Below are 14,846 nucleotides of genomic sequence, written 5' to 3' on the forward strand. Positions count from 1 at the left end.
AAACATCAGCTCGGAACATGTATCGCTTCTATCGCGTCGACGCAGTTCAGAGAAGGGCTCGATGACACTCCATAGCTGTGCAAGGCTTGCTACAATATCTATGACTTCAGACTGTCAGCAAACACCTGGACGGTCTCCGACAAGTCCACGTCATCCATCATACCCAGCTCCCGCGCCCGAGCCGCATCGAGATTCGTCGGCCAGCTCTCAACGATAGTCTCAATCTTCTCATCCCTCTTCTTCTCTACCAAATCTCTCTTCTCTTTGCCTCCAACCTTCTCCAGCGCCTCTAGTATCTCCGCTACCGTCACCGTCTGCCCCGGCAAATTGACAACCCTCGAGGTGCCAAATTTCTCCTTGGGCACATCCATCACATACACGAGATTCTTCACTACCGTCCTCGGCGAACAAACCCACATCTTCAGGTCCTCGCGTACTGGCAAAATGTTCTTCTCACCCTTGAGACTCTCCCTCACAATTCCACTCGCAAAGCTCGAGGCCGCCGCACTCGGCTTGCCCGGCCTTACAATCACAGTGGGCAACCTCACGATCCTGCCGTCCAGCAGTCCTCGTCTCGAGTAGTCATTGAGCAGTAACTCAATCATCAGCTTCTCCGTGCCGTAGCTGCTTTGCGGCAGCGGCTGCGTCTTCTCCGTCATCATCTGGCCCGGCTCGTCGGGTCCGTATACCGCCGTGCTACTTGGGAATATAACTTTCGCGCCTGGGTGGTTCACCCGTAGGAAGTCGAGGATCATGCGGTGCGAGTCGAGGTTTACTTTGAGCCCGAGGTCGAGGTTCGCTTCGGCGCCGCCGGACATGATACCATGGAGGAGGTAGCATGCTGTGTAGGGCGTCGAGAAGAGGGAGCTTATGGAGTCGGGGTTGGTGAGGTCGGATTTAATCGATTTTATGTTTGACGAGTTGGTGTTTGGGGGGATCGGTGGCTCGAAGACGTCGGTGAGGGTGAGAGTGGCGTCTGGGAAGGAAGAGGAGAGCGCGGCGGCGAGCTCTTGGCCTATAAAGCCCCCAGCGCCGGTGATGAGGATGGATGTGTTGTTGGAACTCATGGCGATTGGGTTGGCCGTAAGAAGAGACGCCAATTACAACGGAAGTGTACAGTAGTTACTTGGGTTTATCGCACTGATACGCGTGGCATTCGACGGTGCAAGCTCCTCATATGAGGGACTCTTAAAGCTCGCATCTCACCACTGCGGAGACAATCCCGCAATCCCGTTTACAATCGAACCGTCGCAAAGCGGGGCATTTCATCGCGAGCTGTCGGAAAGAAGTGCGTGTATGTAGGGCTGAAAATCCGGGGTAAATCGCGGCGCCAGCTTCAAATAAACCTCGGTCCAGTCCGCCATTTCGGATTGTGTACTACCGTCCAAACGTCACCCAGGACGAACTTTTCCATCACACATCGAGCAGCAGCTTTCCTCCGGTGGCCGACCGTCACACCACAATGCCTCTCTGCACACTCCACCTCCTCTCTCTAACCACCTCCCTCCCAAACTTCCTCTCCGCGCTCTCCTCTACCCCCACAATCCCCCTCGTCACCTCCCGCGTCATCCGCTGGATCATCACCCCGACAACCCTCTCCCACGACCCCCTCCTCACGCAATCGCCCCCCTGGGACCTCCTCGTCATCCTCCCCGGTACAGCCGGCCTCCCTTCCTCCCTCCGCGCCCACATCCGCGCCGAATGGCGCATCACGGCCGGCATACCGAAGAGCATCGTCTCGGGCTTCAGAGAGCGGAACGAGCGGCTGCTCCATCCTCAGGAAGGCGACGTGCCCGGCCTGAGCGGGGCGCTGGATCGGCCGCGGATCGCGAGCTCGGCGCAGCACCTGGAGCTGACGGATGAGCTGAGGGCGTGGATCGGGTCGGCTGCGTGCCCCAAGGGTGCGGTCAGCATGCTGAATCTGCTCTCCTTCCTTCCGGATAAGAAGGACTCGTATCTCAAATACGGCGCCGCGTTCGCGTCCTCGATCGGGGCACGGCGGGGCGGGAATGCCAAGATTGTGGGTAAGGTCGTCGAGTGTAGTGATGGGTGTAGGGAGTGGGATGAGGTTGCGCTGGCGCATTATCCCAGTGCGAAGCACTTTGCGGATATGGCGGGCAGTGAGGATTATCAGGAGGTCAATCAACGGCTTCGGGTGCCGAGTTTGAGGGATACGTTCATTTTGATGACGAGTGAGGTTAGTTTGGGGAGGGATAGGGAGGGGGCGAAGCTGTGAGAGGAGATAGGAAGGCTGGTTTAGGTTCGGTAAGAAGGGGTGGTTGTAAGGCGAGGGGCACTCATGGAATCGACTCGTACCGTGGTGCGGAGCCGTGTATTTCATGTCTCGGCTTGGTCTGGATGTGAGTATCTTGGTAAAGAGGGTAGATAATGCACGAGATGCGAGTGTGAGGACTCGATAGTATCAAGATTCTGCGCAGCGAACTGCCGCACTCATAGCGAGTCAGCGGAGGAACAATGCCTCATTGAATTTTATCTTATGGAGACGCAATGCTCCTTATCATGCCTAACTGGGCCGTTATTCTAGAGATATTCCACCGGGACCAGATGAGCTGAGCCCTTCAGGCCGGGTTTAATGCTACATGGCCCTCTCGGTGTGAAGACTCAGGCGCAGAGGCTTAGTGCGCGACGGTCGGTCCCATAGTGATGTTCCTATTACCGTCACGGCCGGGATTCTGCAGAAAGAGGCAATGTCAGTATCAAGGATAGGAAAGGCGTAGGATAAGGCAGTTGGGATGGACCACGCACCTCTCCTTCGATCACAGTTCCTTGCTCCAGGATCTGCTTCACGACCTCCTCCTCCTTGTGCGTTCCGAACTCGTTCTCCAGGTGTGCATTGGACGCGCCGTCCAGGATGCCCTGACTGCCCTGCCTATCACCGAAAGCTTCATGTTAGCCACCGGCTTCTGCCAATCACTTTGAGGGGATGGCGGGAGTTGGGATGAGCGTACTTGTGTGTGCAGAAGATCTTCCAGCCGTTGACGACCTGTGCGAGCGGAACCGACTTGTCGCGCTTCCACTCCTGGACGGCCTTTGCACTTTCCGCGAAGATCACGAAATCGTCATCCTTCCCCTTGTAGTGGACCTTGGTGTTTGGAGCGTTGCCGCGCATGTTTGTGGGTGGTGAGCTTTGAGGTTGCTGAGAGTGTTCTGGTGGTGCAGTGATCTCGATTGGGCTGGTCGTAGAGTGCTGAGTATGCTGTGTTACTGGATTGTTGTGTTGTTTGCAGGTTAGGGAAACAGCTTGCGGATGCTCCCTCGCTGTGAAGCTGGCAAGCCCTACGTCATCGGTTGTTGCGCGACATCCCAGGCACGAGACCAATGCGGCCGCATATTCACGGCATTCATAAGAGCAACCTCAGACTCTAGCAATTGCCATGGGAGCTATCATTGAAGTGATCAATGTTTCACAAGTGAAGGTGGTCTGCTCGTTTCTATCCAATATCGCGATATCGCGTCGCCAAACAATTGCAGTCCCGGCGACCACGCTCGACCAAGATACCTAACAGCTGTCTGCTTCCATACCACAGCTGTGACCAAACCGCAATACTCTGTAGCAAACGTGCGCCCCACCGCCAAGTCCGAACTCCATCTTGATCTTTGCGTGTCCGTACAAGAACCAACCCCAAAGAGAACCACAGAGAATACACTCAAAGCAAACATCGCGAGGAAAAAGACAGAGTGTTGAGAGCGAAGCCAGTGCCGGCGGTGCGAAGCACTCAAGCTGATACAGGTCTCTCCTCGACAGGAGTGCGATTCAGGCCCAAAAAGCTGAGAAGCCGACGTCTAGGTTTGAACGTTCGTTTGACTGGTGCGATGAAAGTATGGGCTTTCCTCGAAGGTTTTGGCGCGGTAGGCCCTGGCACGAACGGTTCCAGAAATTTAGCAACATCTGTCGCCGCTCCATCGAGGGACGTGATGTACGGCTCCGGTAGTTTCGCAGTGTTAGTGGTGAGTGTCAAGTTTGTCGACGAGCTACTGCAAGACTCCGGTTCATGCGGGTTGTCGAACCAGATCGCACGGTTCTCGACCTTCTTCAGTGGCTGAACAGACTCTGTAGGATTCTCTGAACCTTGAGCAGAAGACGGCTGGCTTGTTATGACACTCAAGGTTGCGCGGTTTGGCTTTGACTTAACCGGAGCTATGTCGAGCTCGAAGTCTGCCGGCAAGAAGGCTCTCGGAGTGTTGTGGAAGTCCACAAGTGGCTTTGTCGTAGGTGGACAGGAGGTCTTGCTCAGTGCTGAGTTGGATAGTTTCTGGCCGAGGCGATATGGCTCCTCACGTCGGCTACTTGCTAAGCTCGTGTAACTGGCAGATCGCTTCGAGAAATTGCTCGTGATGCTCGCCATGCTCAACTTGCGCATGACCGAGTTTGCGGACGCTCTGATTGGGTTCTCGGCGCGTCTAGGACCCATGCCAGGATAGGGCAACACGTCTTTTGTCCACACGTCCTGCAGATGGTTCTCGAGTCGGGTCCGCTCGCCTCTCCGCGGCGCAAGTGTAGGTATGTGTCCGGCGGAAAGGAGTGACTGTGAGCGAGCGACAGGAAGGGAGGTTGCAGATTGGTTCCCTTGACCAAGCTTCTGAGCTTCCGTGTTCTTGATGATCACCTGATTGAGGTTCGTTTTTGGCCCCAGTGTTGCAGCTCGGTGGATCGACAAGCGCCGCCCAGCGTTCCCTTTGAGCCCAAAGGCAGGACCTAGAGACTTCAGGTCTAGCGTCAGGGATGCAAACAGATCCCGAACATCTGATCTGCCATGAGCGAGATCGTCGTTCTCGGCGGTGATACCAGTGTGAAGATGTTTCCTCCACTCCTCTTCCTCCTTCGTTGAACAAGCGCTCATTATTAACTCGAAAATGCGATTTCCGTGCTCGAAGACGAACTTCCACGTGTACGGAACTGTGTGACACTGCAAACCTATCGGCAAGATCAGCTTTTAACAAGTCTCCGGTACTGCTCGGGTGGCTCTCACCTCTTCCGTTGTCAGCTTCCTCTACACTACCGTTAGCTAGAGCTATAGCCGCAACAACATCGTAATTCGTGAAGCTCTTGGTAGCGGTGGCAAGAATCAGGCAAGATCTGTAGAGCACACAAATCATGTATTGGCCTCGAACACGATCGGTTGCTTGGTAAGCCACGTGTAAGACGCCGCAAAGCGTTACATGACCAAGCAGCCGCGATATCACTGCACGCGAGAGACCCTGAAGAATGTCAATGCCCAATCCAGTACTTGTATTCCCCCAGACTTACCTGGTTTTCGAACACCAAGCGGTCCTGCAGCAACCAGGTCGTTTCAACAAGCTTCCGAGTTTTTAGGTCATCTTGGGCGTTGTTCACTCTCGTAGCAGTCTCCTTCAGACGTAGCCACACCTTTTCAAGCTCAGCATAAGATACTGGGTCGTCACAGACAGGAGTGTCCTTGCAGAGTCGCTCGAAAAGGAGATGGTATCTGGTGATGCGCTGGATCGGCTACGATTGGTCAGCAGTGGTCAGTCTTGTCATACTCGCTCCAGAAGCACTGCTGACCTTCATGAGCAAGTCTCTGTACGTGAGACTCTTCTTGCCACTACAGTCGCGGCCATTGACAGACGCGAGCGAGTTTGCAAGTGCTTCCATACCTCTCTCGTAAGACTGCCACGCTGGAGTCGTCTTCGACGTATTCTCTGCATCTTGGAGCATGGTCTGGTACTGCGAGCCATATTCTTCGTACGCGAAGAAGCGCTTCATCTACTCCGATTGTAAGAACTCCCGCGTGTTGTAAAACTTTGAGCACACTCACAAACTTGCTAAAGACTCTAGCAACATCGGCTGCGGTCTTCGAACCAGCTGAAACACCTACTGGGCATTCCTCGGCCGGCCGGTCCAGATCGAGGGAAAGTCGTAGCTTGCGGGTCAGTTTTGCTATAGGCGCTCGGCTAGGCGCGATGTCCACGCTATGCCACCGCAGATGCTTCGGCCTAGAGACTACTGGCAGATGTATGGTGCTGTTTTGAGTATACTCCGCGTTCGGCACCACCTTGTACAGCTCACCCAAGATGTCCTCATTGAGCTGCACGATCTCAGCTAGATTCTGGTGGATGGACTTCTGTGCCTGTAATGACAGTGTGGAGGCGGAACCGAGCAGAGTAAATGATACCTATGTCAGAGTCAATTAGTCACGGATTGACCTCTGCTCAATAAAGGCTTACATCGATTAGAGCCTTCATATCTCCTATGTATCCCTCTTCTGACGCGATAATCTCCTCTAGCGTTTTGCGGCGCTGAATGGAGCGATGCCAAACATCCTCGTCGATGATCGGCTCAAGACGTGATCTAACGCTGTCCATGGATCCGCGAGGGTCTGAGAAGCCGCTGCTCCTGTTCTCACGCCGAAGTCTCCCTACACGTGTGCCTTTGCGCGAAAGTGGAGCAATGCTGCTACTTGCCATTGTGATCGTTGCCGACTTGACTTTCGTGATGAATGCAAGAGATGATCCGTCAGACAAAGACTTTTGGTGGCCAGCTTGATGCTTCGTGGCCGGCTCGTGATCATCATGGTCTGCCTGCTCTGGACTCGGGCTGTCTATCGGCCACCGTTCATCGCGCGTCGTAAGCCCTTTCCTCTTTTGTAGATTCCGTCTTCGCAAAGTGCTGATCCAACGCTTGAACGGTAAGGCGTGCGAGTCTCCAGCCGATGATTCGTTCCCACGATCCTCGGATTCAATCACTTCCCCGCTGCTGCCGAAACTCGAGATAGTCCTGATACTTCCCTCCGGAAAGATTTCCTCAGCAACCTCGTAGATAGATAGTGCATCATGTTCGCAGTTGTCGGCAAAGGCGGGCAAGGGGATTGAGTCCTCGTTAAGATCAACAGTCTGCAGAGGCCCGGCATCAATCTCCAAGGAGAACGCTCCCTGTGACCTTGGCCGAGGCGGAGGAGGGATATCGGTGCCCCAGCTTGTCTTCCGCGGTATGTGGCTCGACACCCTCCGACATGTCGGAGCTGCCCATAGCTCGTTGGCAAGGTTCCGCAATGAGTAGGCTGTAGGACTTGGCATCGCGTTCTCGTCGGCTTTGGGCCCACCATTAACAAGCAGAGAGGAGAAAGAAGTAGCCGAGATATTGCAGTATGCATATTGCCGGACCGTCCCACCGGAGGCGTCGGAAAGTGGAGAACCAGATCGAAGGTAGGGCGTCTCGCTGAAAGAACGCTTCAAGGGGCTTTGCGGCGGCAGAGACAGCACAAACGCCATAGCTACGGCTCGATGACTTCACACACGGCGCACAACACACTCCAGATGATTGAGATAGAATGGCGACGTCGATGAAACTGAATTGCATGGAAGAAATGTACGTAGTGTACATCGTTACGGATGCGAGATACCTACCATGGGGAATCGAGGAAGCAACAAACCTGTGAACAAACCTTCGGCAGCAGGAAGGCAACAGGCTGGACGATGCGCCCTGTGAGGAAGGCGTAACACGCACTTGACCCGCCTCACAATGTCTGCTGTAAAAATCATGCATAACACCTGCCGAGCCTGAGATCTACGCGCACCTCACTAGCAACGGAGTATTTCTTCCTGATATATCCTCACAGCTGGAATACAGCCAAGATTCAATGGACGAAGTGGACATAGTGGAGACATTCATTCGAGGACTTGCAATCAACGACTTCGACTTCTACACCGTTCTGGTGATCGTGGTGTTCTTTCTGCCAATAGTCGCTACACTCCATAGCTGCGTCTGGGTACCGATCTTTGGATCTTTCTTCCTGGACGCCTTTGGCTGGCTCTCTAGCCTGGCCATCAACCTCTGCATTCTTCTGGACGTGGTTGTTGTGTGGACGCTTCTCATCACATTGGCCTTGCCGACTCGGCGATAGCTCGGAGATGCCCCACAGTGAGCTCCATCTCGTCAAGGGTCTTCGAAGCTGTCAGTTACGCAGTTGTCCGCTCACTGAACCGGTCGTTCTAGGTTGCACAACAAAGCTTCCAAGCCTTCAGGAATCTACACGAGACAGAACAAGGAACCATCCTCATGGGCCTACGGATGGAAGATCTACACACTCCCACTGTGGCCGCGGGCCCCACCTCGGGCCGCTCATCGAACGGCGCAGCGAAAGATGGGCTTCCCTTGACAGAGCTTATAGCGGAGAAAGAGCGGGTGGAGAGCGAGCTTCTGGCGCTGGGCTCTGTGCTTGAGTCGGCAAGTTATGAAGACCATGGGGCGACCCCTCTGAGCTGTGCTAACCCTACTTGCTCTGTCTGTAGCACGGCGTCAACATGAACACGAGCCTGACAACCTTTGATGGATACCCTAGAGACGACATCGATGTTGCGCAGAGTACGAGCCCACTTCAAAATAGATCCTCTCCATGCTAACAAATCCAACCCAGTACGGACGACCAGGGCGCGAATCATACATCTGAAGAACGACTACAAAGATCTGATGAACAGGATAGAAGCTGGTCTACACGCACATCACGCCTCCGCAGCGGCGGCAAACACATCCCGACCCGAACGGCAAGCAACCACTGCAGGCTCCAATACATCCGGTCGAGAAGCCCTTGAGGCACCCTTCGCGAAAGTCAACAGCGTTGTGCCTGACAGTCCGGCGGACACTGCTGGGCTGAAGGCAGGTGACAGCGTACTGCGATTTGGAACGGCAACTTGGATGAATCACGAGAAGCTCAGCAAGGTGGCAGAGGTCGTCTCACAGAACGAAGGAGTAAGTCGCGAATGATGGGCTTCTGCCTGAGCTACGAGTACTGACTTTCCTACAGCGGCCCATATCCGTAAAGGTTTCGAGAAGGGATCCGAGTAGTGGCTCCACGCAAGAGCTCCAGATGTTTCTGACGCCACGACGGAACTGGGGCGGCAGGGGATTGCTAGGCTGCCATCTTCTGCCGCTGTAGGCTGAGTGCATTGGCAATGGGCGTTCTTTTCATGGCTTTGTAAGCACTACAGCGTTGTTGAGCGGCGGAACTGCATGATATCCTGGCGTTGTGGCTTTCGTTCTAGCGGCTGGTCGACCTCAAGATCAGTGTAGAAATCGATACCTAGGTTGCTGACAGCCTGCACCGAAATCAGTCGCTTTATGTTTTTTCACGTTTTCACGTCTTCACGTTTTCGTAGCCTGGCGGTCTCCAGATCACGTGACAGTGCTAAGACTTTTCGGTGAAAGCTGTTCGCCCGACAGCTGCATCAACAAAACGTCGCCAGCCAAACTTTCCCGTGTGCCACCACAACTTTCTTTCTCCACAAAAACACCTGCCCTTCTCTACACCAGATCCGCGAAAGGTACCTGCTTCGATGCGTGCGCGCTTCAGCCATCTCGCAAGGACTAACACGTTGGCTGCAGAGCCTCATCGCGTCCCCACATCCACTCATCAAACCACTGTCAGACCTGCACCATGGCTGACGCTCCTCCGACCTTCAAACTTGTGCTCGTTGGCGACGGTGGGACTGGAAAGGTCAGCGCCCATTGCGCTTGCGCTTCTGCCGGCAGCCTCTCAACCTAGACAATAATGAACGGCCCGGCTGCTGCGGGAGACGTTTGGTAGGCAATCAGGCTGACTAGAGTTGCGACTTAGACCACGTTTGTCAAGCGCCATTTGACCGGAGAGTTTGAGAAGAAGTACATCGCAACACTCGGTGTCGAAGTCCACCCTCTTGGCTTCACAACAGTACGAACCGGCCCACCTATCCGCGAAGCTCGAATTTAGACAGGGCGGACACTGACTTCGGAGTAGAACTTGGGCCCCATCCAGTTCGATGTCTGGGACACCGCAGGGCAGGAGAAGTTTGGTGGTCTCCGCGATGGTTACTACATCAACGGCCAGTGCGGCATCATCATGTTCGACGTCACATCGCGCATTACGTACAAGAATGTACCGAACTGGCACCGTACGTTGTCAAAAGGGGTGGAGAACGTCCAGGACATGGATACTAACTTCTCCAGGCGATCTCGTCCGTGTTTGCGAGAACATCCCTATCGTCCTTACGGGCAACAAGGTCGACGTGAAGGAGCGCAAGGTCAAGGCTAAGACAATCACCTTCCACCGCAAGAAGAACCTTCAGTACTACGACATCTCCGCCAAGTCCAATTACAACTTCGAGAAGCCGTTCCTCTGGCTTGCAAGAAAGCTCGTCGGCAACCAGACCCTGGTAAGGTAGACCGGGAAACGATCGGATTAGTGTATATTAACAAAGTATCAGGAATTCGTCGCTGCACCCGCTCTTGCTCCTCCGGAAGTCCAGGTCGACCAGGCCGTCCTTGAGCAGTACAAGGAGGAGATGGAGCGCGCCGCTCAGATGCCGCTGCCGGATGAGGAGGACCCGGATTTGTAGACGCGATCTGCGACAGATCACGTCACGTAACATGGGGCAAGGGAAGAAGTGTGGGATGGAACAAGGCAGGATTGGTTGGATTTTGCATTGCCAGCTCTGGGCAGGCTGGAGGGTCAGATACGGGCAAGCCATGGTTTGTGAGCGTTCCTACTTAGACAGTTTACGACATATTTGAGTTGCCTAGAATATCAGCGATTCAAGGCTACCGAGAACCGACCTCGCCTGTGCGATCAGTTGCGGGTGACGTGTACTTGTAGTGACCATATCAAACGGCTGGCAGTGGTGACTTGTAGGTGACTTCACTTTATTTCTTCACGTTTTCTGCAAGTCTTGTCCCGGGGCCTTGTCCGACGAGTGTGGCCACAGATCAGTGCTCAGATATTTCTCCGTCCTGCCGGCTTATCTCTCTTCCCCACCCGAAATCGGTTCTCGATCCCAGCTACTGCATTCGTGTATACCTAGCAGCTGCTATAGCTCGGCTCCTGATTCTAGGCAGACCGGCGTCGGGGCCGACTGCGGCCTGGCAGCAGTCGCCGTCTTTAGCCTTGCATCATTCAGTGTATTCAGTACTGAGCAGCGCTTAGAAATACTTGTCCACACATCTCCCTTCTCAAAGTGTCAAGTAAGGCTGCGCGCCTCTTCCAGAGACGGTCGGAGCCTGACACAAATCGGAGTCATCGGCCCTCATAATCGCCACAGTCTGCGGCAGCAGACCAGCTGCCTCTGGGCAACCTTGCTCAAGATCGAAGATTATTTTCTGCGTGTTCGTCTCAGAATCGATTCAGTAATCCGGAAACTCGGGATCAACGTTTTCCCTCCAAGCCCTCAAGCCGCCCCTCAGATCCCCAACCCACCTCTTTCCGTCCCCATGCAAACCAGCCTCCTTCATCTTCTTAACAGCCACTTGAGAGTCATTTCCAAGTCGGCAAACCACCAGGATGGGCTGCTCTGGGGATACCGAGCGGAGTTTCGCCAGCCACTCTTCACTTTCTCCACCTGTAGATATCTCAGAGAACGGCACGTTGGTGCTGCCCTGCAAGCTGCACAGGTCGAACTGGACCTTCTCGCGGACATCGACTATAACCGGCCTGGCAGTGCCCACCCTCCTTGCCGTTGCTTCGTGCATGTCAGTGTTCGCAAGGTCAGCCGCAAGCTCGTACGCAGTGAGCCTCTCGCTGGGCAACAGCGCATCAACCGGACCAATGAAGCCGCAAAACTGCACGTAATCCAACGACCCCGAAGCAAGCGCCTCAGGCGTCACAGTCGCATGCGTCGAACAAGCCGCACACTTCGGCTTCCGGGAGCGGAGACGAATAGAGCGGAACTGGGGGCTGCCGTATGCGGAGAACAGCAACAACGACGGTGGATCGGGGTTCGTCTGGCTTTCTTGCCCACCATTCGGCTCGACGCTCTCGGTCCCTGTGCGACCCGCAACAAGCTTGATCGCCTCGAGCGCCTGCAGCACCCCCATGACCCCCACGACCGGCCCCAGGATCCCGCCCTCGCCGCAGCTCACCACGCTCGCCGCCGGCGGGGGCTTGGGGAACACGCACCTGTAGCACGGCCCTCCAGACGCATCTCCAGGTGGTCTAGCGGGCTGGTTCAGCACCATGAGCTGGCCCTCGGTCCGCAGCGCCGAGGCCGAGACCAGGGGCTTGCCGAGGAGAACGCAGGCGTCTGAGATGAGGTAGCGCGAGGCCGGCGTATCCGTGCAGTCAAGCACAAGGTCATAGGACTGGAAGGTCTCAATAGCACTCTCCGGCGTCAACCGCTCACGATACGCCACGTATTCCACCCCCGGGTTCAGTGCCTTTAGGTAACTAACCGCGCTGTCAACCTTCAGCATCCCGAGCGTCGCGGTGCTATGCAGGATCTGGCGGTGCAGATTCGAGACCTCGACGATATCGCCGTCGACGAGGCCGATCTTGCCCACGCCTGCGCCGGCTAGGTAGGCCGCGGCCGGGCAGCCGAGCCCGCCGACGCCGATGATCAGGATGGAGGCGGCGCGGAGACGGAGCTGGCCGCGCAGTCCAATCTCGGGCATGATTAGTTGGCGGCCGTAGCGTTTGTATTCGTCGTTTGTTAGGGGCCATTTCTGGGGACTTTGGTCCAAGGCTTGGCTTGGGGGATTTGACTCATTGTTGGTCTGGCCTAGGACGGAGAGGGAGTCTGTTTGCCAGGCATTGGGGACGCCGTTGGTCATGTCTTGGTCGTACTGCGTGGAAAGTAATGATGGGCCCGTAGAATTGGCGCGGGCTTCGGCTTCCGCGAGTTGGAGCTTGAGGGCTTGGAGCTGGGCTTCGCAGGCGGAGATCTGGGAGCGAAGGGCCTCTATTGTACTGTCGAGCGGGTTGTTGGACGCCATGGTAGTCGAGCTGCAGATATTGTCCACAAATCGAAACACAATTCTGCCAATCCCTTCTCTTTACTAGACAATCTGAAGTTTTGTTACTTGAGGTCCGTGGCTTGTTTCCGTGGCAGATTGCTAATGTATTTTGCGCTGCAATCAAATCCTTAGCTGACTAGTGCACCTTAGATCTATATCTGGGAATTCACTTCAACGATAATATCGTCAGACTGGGCTAATATCACAATGCGTTGATGCTGGTCGAGGAAATTCCGAGTATAGAAATCCGGGATGACTTCGGGATCCAAGTTCTCCCGCACCCGAAAACGTTCTGTGACAAGTAAAACGATTACAAGAAACCCGCCCCCATTCGAAATTAGATTCACGCGAGCCAGATGCAGGTGGTATATCCTCCTCAATGCAAGCCAGAAGCAAGAAGCAAGACCCAAAGCATACGAAAGCGAACCCCAAACGCCTCCCCCCATGCAATCACCCCTCCTCCCCGTCAAAAATTACTACACACCGGCGCAAACTTCCTATCGCTAAGCGGCTGGGGGAAAATACCCGCATCCAACAACTTGAACAAGTCCCACTCCGGGCTTCTCTCGGTCTTAAAGTTCCAGAAGACGTAGCCCTGTGTGACGATCGAGAACGCATCCAGCTGCGCCTCGATATAGCCGCGCGTGTCGTCCTTGAACTCCTGCGTCCAGGTGCTGATGTCGTTGATGGTGGCGCAGGAGCCGATGTATGTGCTGCCCGGGTAGGTGCCGTCGTAGCGGGCGCCGATGCCGTGGCCTGGGTGTGTCAGTTGGCTGTTAGGTGAACTGCGAAGGGAGGAGGCAGAGAGGGAGTGGAGAGGGGAGAGCTTACCGTTCAGCCATCCGGCACAGTCCGTCATCGCGGCCGTCCACTCGCCGACAAAAGTCCACTTGTCTGCGCCCCAGTAGCTGTAGATGTTGTTGCAGACGTGTTGGCGGTGCTGCCACGGCTCCCACGCAATCTGCTCAAGACTGAAGACCTGGTACTCGTGGTGATCGATCGCAACGTTATGCGCATTGTCGTTGTTAGGCGTGAGGAACCCGTTGTACGTATTCGGCGGCAAAAAGGCGTCGTGGAAGATAACAGTCGTGTCGCTGACCTTCCTCACATTATTGAACCCCTCCCGGTTAAAGTCGCGAATAGCGCTCGCGTTCAGCCTCCACGCATTGGGCTCGTTGAGCAGCTGGATACCCATCACCACGTCCTGATACCACGGCTGGGCATACTTGTCCGCGATCTTCTGAATCACTTCCAGCGTCTGCGCCACCGTGTCTCCCTGCTGCCATCCCGGGTTCGCGAGCCGCTGGCCCGAGTTGTCATAGCCGTTCTGGCTGCCGGGCGCGCCGTGCAGGTCGATCATGACCATCAGTCCCAGGCTGCGCGCCCAGTCGATCGCGGCGTCCATGTAGGGCGCGGCGCCCTGGACGTATGGAGAACCGAAGGTCTCGTATGCCCAGTAGCCGATGGGTATCCGGACCATGTTGAAGCCGGCGTCGGCGATCTTCTTGAAGTCGTGCCATGTTGCCCAGCTATCCCAGTGGGGTCGCAGGACCTCGAGGGCGGCTTCGGGGCCGAGCTTTTCGCCGAGGGTGTACTCGTCGATGATCTCGCCGTCGGAGACGGCTCGCGGTTGGAACAGGGAGGGAGTTATCCACCTGTTGAATGCGCACACCTGTTAGATTTTCCGCGGCAGTAGATTCAGGAGAAGATTTACACACGGTTCGAGCACTAGCCATCCACCAATGTTAACGCCGCGAATCTTGTCAGAGCCCCAGTTGAAGGCGACCTTCCGCTTTGCGTGCGGTGCTGCCAAAGCAAGGGCGGAAGTGAGAAGAGCTAACGCTGAGTGCTTGAGAAGCATCGCGAAGGCTTGCGAAGAGACCGGGCTGGGTGTGATCCAGGAGAAGGTCGGCTGGGAGAAAGCTATTGTATAGATTTTGAAACAGATTCCCCAGATATTAAGGCCGAGTCCAAACAAATGGACTTAGCTCCTTCAACAAATAAGAGTGAAGAATGCTAAGGCTTGGTAGTCTCGATCGGGTAACGAAGGAATGGAAGACCTTGCGAAGATTGCAGACGAGTGAGGTAGAGGACCCACTTCTTCGTCACA

General features: G+C 55.3%; 8 protein-coding genes across 8 annotated transcripts; 3 read left to right on the forward strand and 5 right to left on the reverse strand.

Annotated features, from left to right (window-relative positions):
- Window positions 1–98: 98 nt before the first annotated feature.
- On the reverse strand, window positions 99–1,067 carry W97_06428 (uncharacterized protein; the record flags this gene model as incomplete). The annotated part of the gene is made up of 1 exon (XM_007784302.1): window positions 99–1,067. The coding sequence occupies one exon, from the start codon at window positions 1,065–1,067 to the stop codon at window positions 99–101; it is 969 nt and encodes a 322-aa protein (XP_007782492.1).
- Window positions 1,068–1,462: 395 nt separating this feature from the next.
- On the forward strand, window positions 1,463–2,236 carry W97_06429 (uncharacterized protein; the record flags this gene model as incomplete). The annotated part of the gene is made up of 1 exon (XM_007784303.1): window positions 1,463–2,236. One exon carries the CDS (start codon window positions 1,463–1,465, stop codon window positions 2,234–2,236), a length of 774 nt encoding a protein of 257 aa, XP_007782493.1.
- A 400-nt stretch (window positions 2,237–2,636) lies between these two features.
- Window positions 2,637–3,130, reverse strand: W97_06430 (uncharacterized protein; the record flags this gene model as incomplete). Its single annotated transcript, XM_007784304.1, has 3 exons — window positions 2,637–2,693; window positions 2,767–2,890; window positions 2,970–3,130. The coding sequence occupies 3 exons, from the start codon at window positions 3,128–3,130 to the stop codon at window positions 2,637–2,639; spliced, it is 342 nt and encodes a 113-aa protein (XP_007782494.1).
- A 607-nt stretch (window positions 3,131–3,737) lies between these two features.
- Window positions 3,738–7,251, reverse strand: W97_06431 (uncharacterized protein; the record flags this gene model as incomplete). The annotated part of the gene is made up of 6 exons (XM_007784305.1): window positions 3,738–4,936; window positions 4,992–5,220; window positions 5,270–5,488; window positions 5,546–5,746; window positions 5,799–6,155; window positions 6,208–7,251. 6 exons carry the CDS (start codon window positions 7,249–7,251, stop codon window positions 3,738–3,740), a joined length of 3,249 nt encoding a protein of 1,082 aa, XP_007782495.1.
- Window positions 7,252–8,038: 787 nt separating this feature from the next.
- On the forward strand, window positions 8,039–8,915 carry W97_06432 (uncharacterized protein; the record flags this gene model as incomplete). The annotated part of the gene is made up of 4 exons (XM_007784306.1): window positions 8,039–8,194; window positions 8,272–8,344; window positions 8,397–8,728; window positions 8,784–8,915. The coding sequence occupies 4 exons, from the start codon at window positions 8,039–8,041 to the stop codon at window positions 8,913–8,915; spliced, it is 693 nt and encodes a 230-aa protein (XP_007782496.1).
- Window positions 8,916–9,413: 498 nt separating this feature from the next.
- Window positions 9,414–10,350, forward strand: W97_06433 (GTP-binding nuclear protein GSP1/Ran; the record flags this gene model as incomplete). Its single annotated transcript, XM_007784307.1, has 5 exons — window positions 9,414–9,473; window positions 9,594–9,686; window positions 9,753–9,906; window positions 9,962–10,167; window positions 10,219–10,350. The coding sequence occupies 5 exons, from the start codon at window positions 9,414–9,416 to the stop codon at window positions 10,348–10,350; spliced, it is 645 nt and encodes a 214-aa protein (XP_007782497.1).
- Window positions 10,351–11,131: 781 nt separating this feature from the next.
- Window positions 11,132–12,715, reverse strand: W97_06434 (uncharacterized protein; the record flags this gene model as incomplete). The annotated part of the gene is made up of 1 exon (XM_007784308.1): window positions 11,132–12,715. The coding sequence occupies one exon, from the start codon at window positions 12,713–12,715 to the stop codon at window positions 11,132–11,134; it is 1,584 nt and encodes a 527-aa protein (XP_007782498.1).
- Window positions 12,716–13,202: 487 nt separating this feature from the next.
- W97_06435 (uncharacterized protein) lies at window positions 13,203–14,597 on the reverse strand (the record flags this gene model as incomplete). Its single annotated transcript, XM_007784309.1, has 3 exons — window positions 13,203–13,492; window positions 13,568–14,391; window positions 14,455–14,597. 3 exons carry the CDS (start codon window positions 14,595–14,597, stop codon window positions 13,203–13,205), a joined length of 1,257 nt encoding a protein of 418 aa, XP_007782499.1.
- Window positions 14,598–14,846: the final 249 nt, after the last annotated feature.

This window comes from Coniosporium apollinis (assembly GCF_000281105.1).
Source record: "Coniosporium apollinis CBS 100218 chromosome Unknown supercont1.32, whole genome shotgun sequence".
Taxonomy (NCBI): Eukaryota; Fungi; Ascomycota; class Dothideomycetes; genus Coniosporium; species Coniosporium apollinis.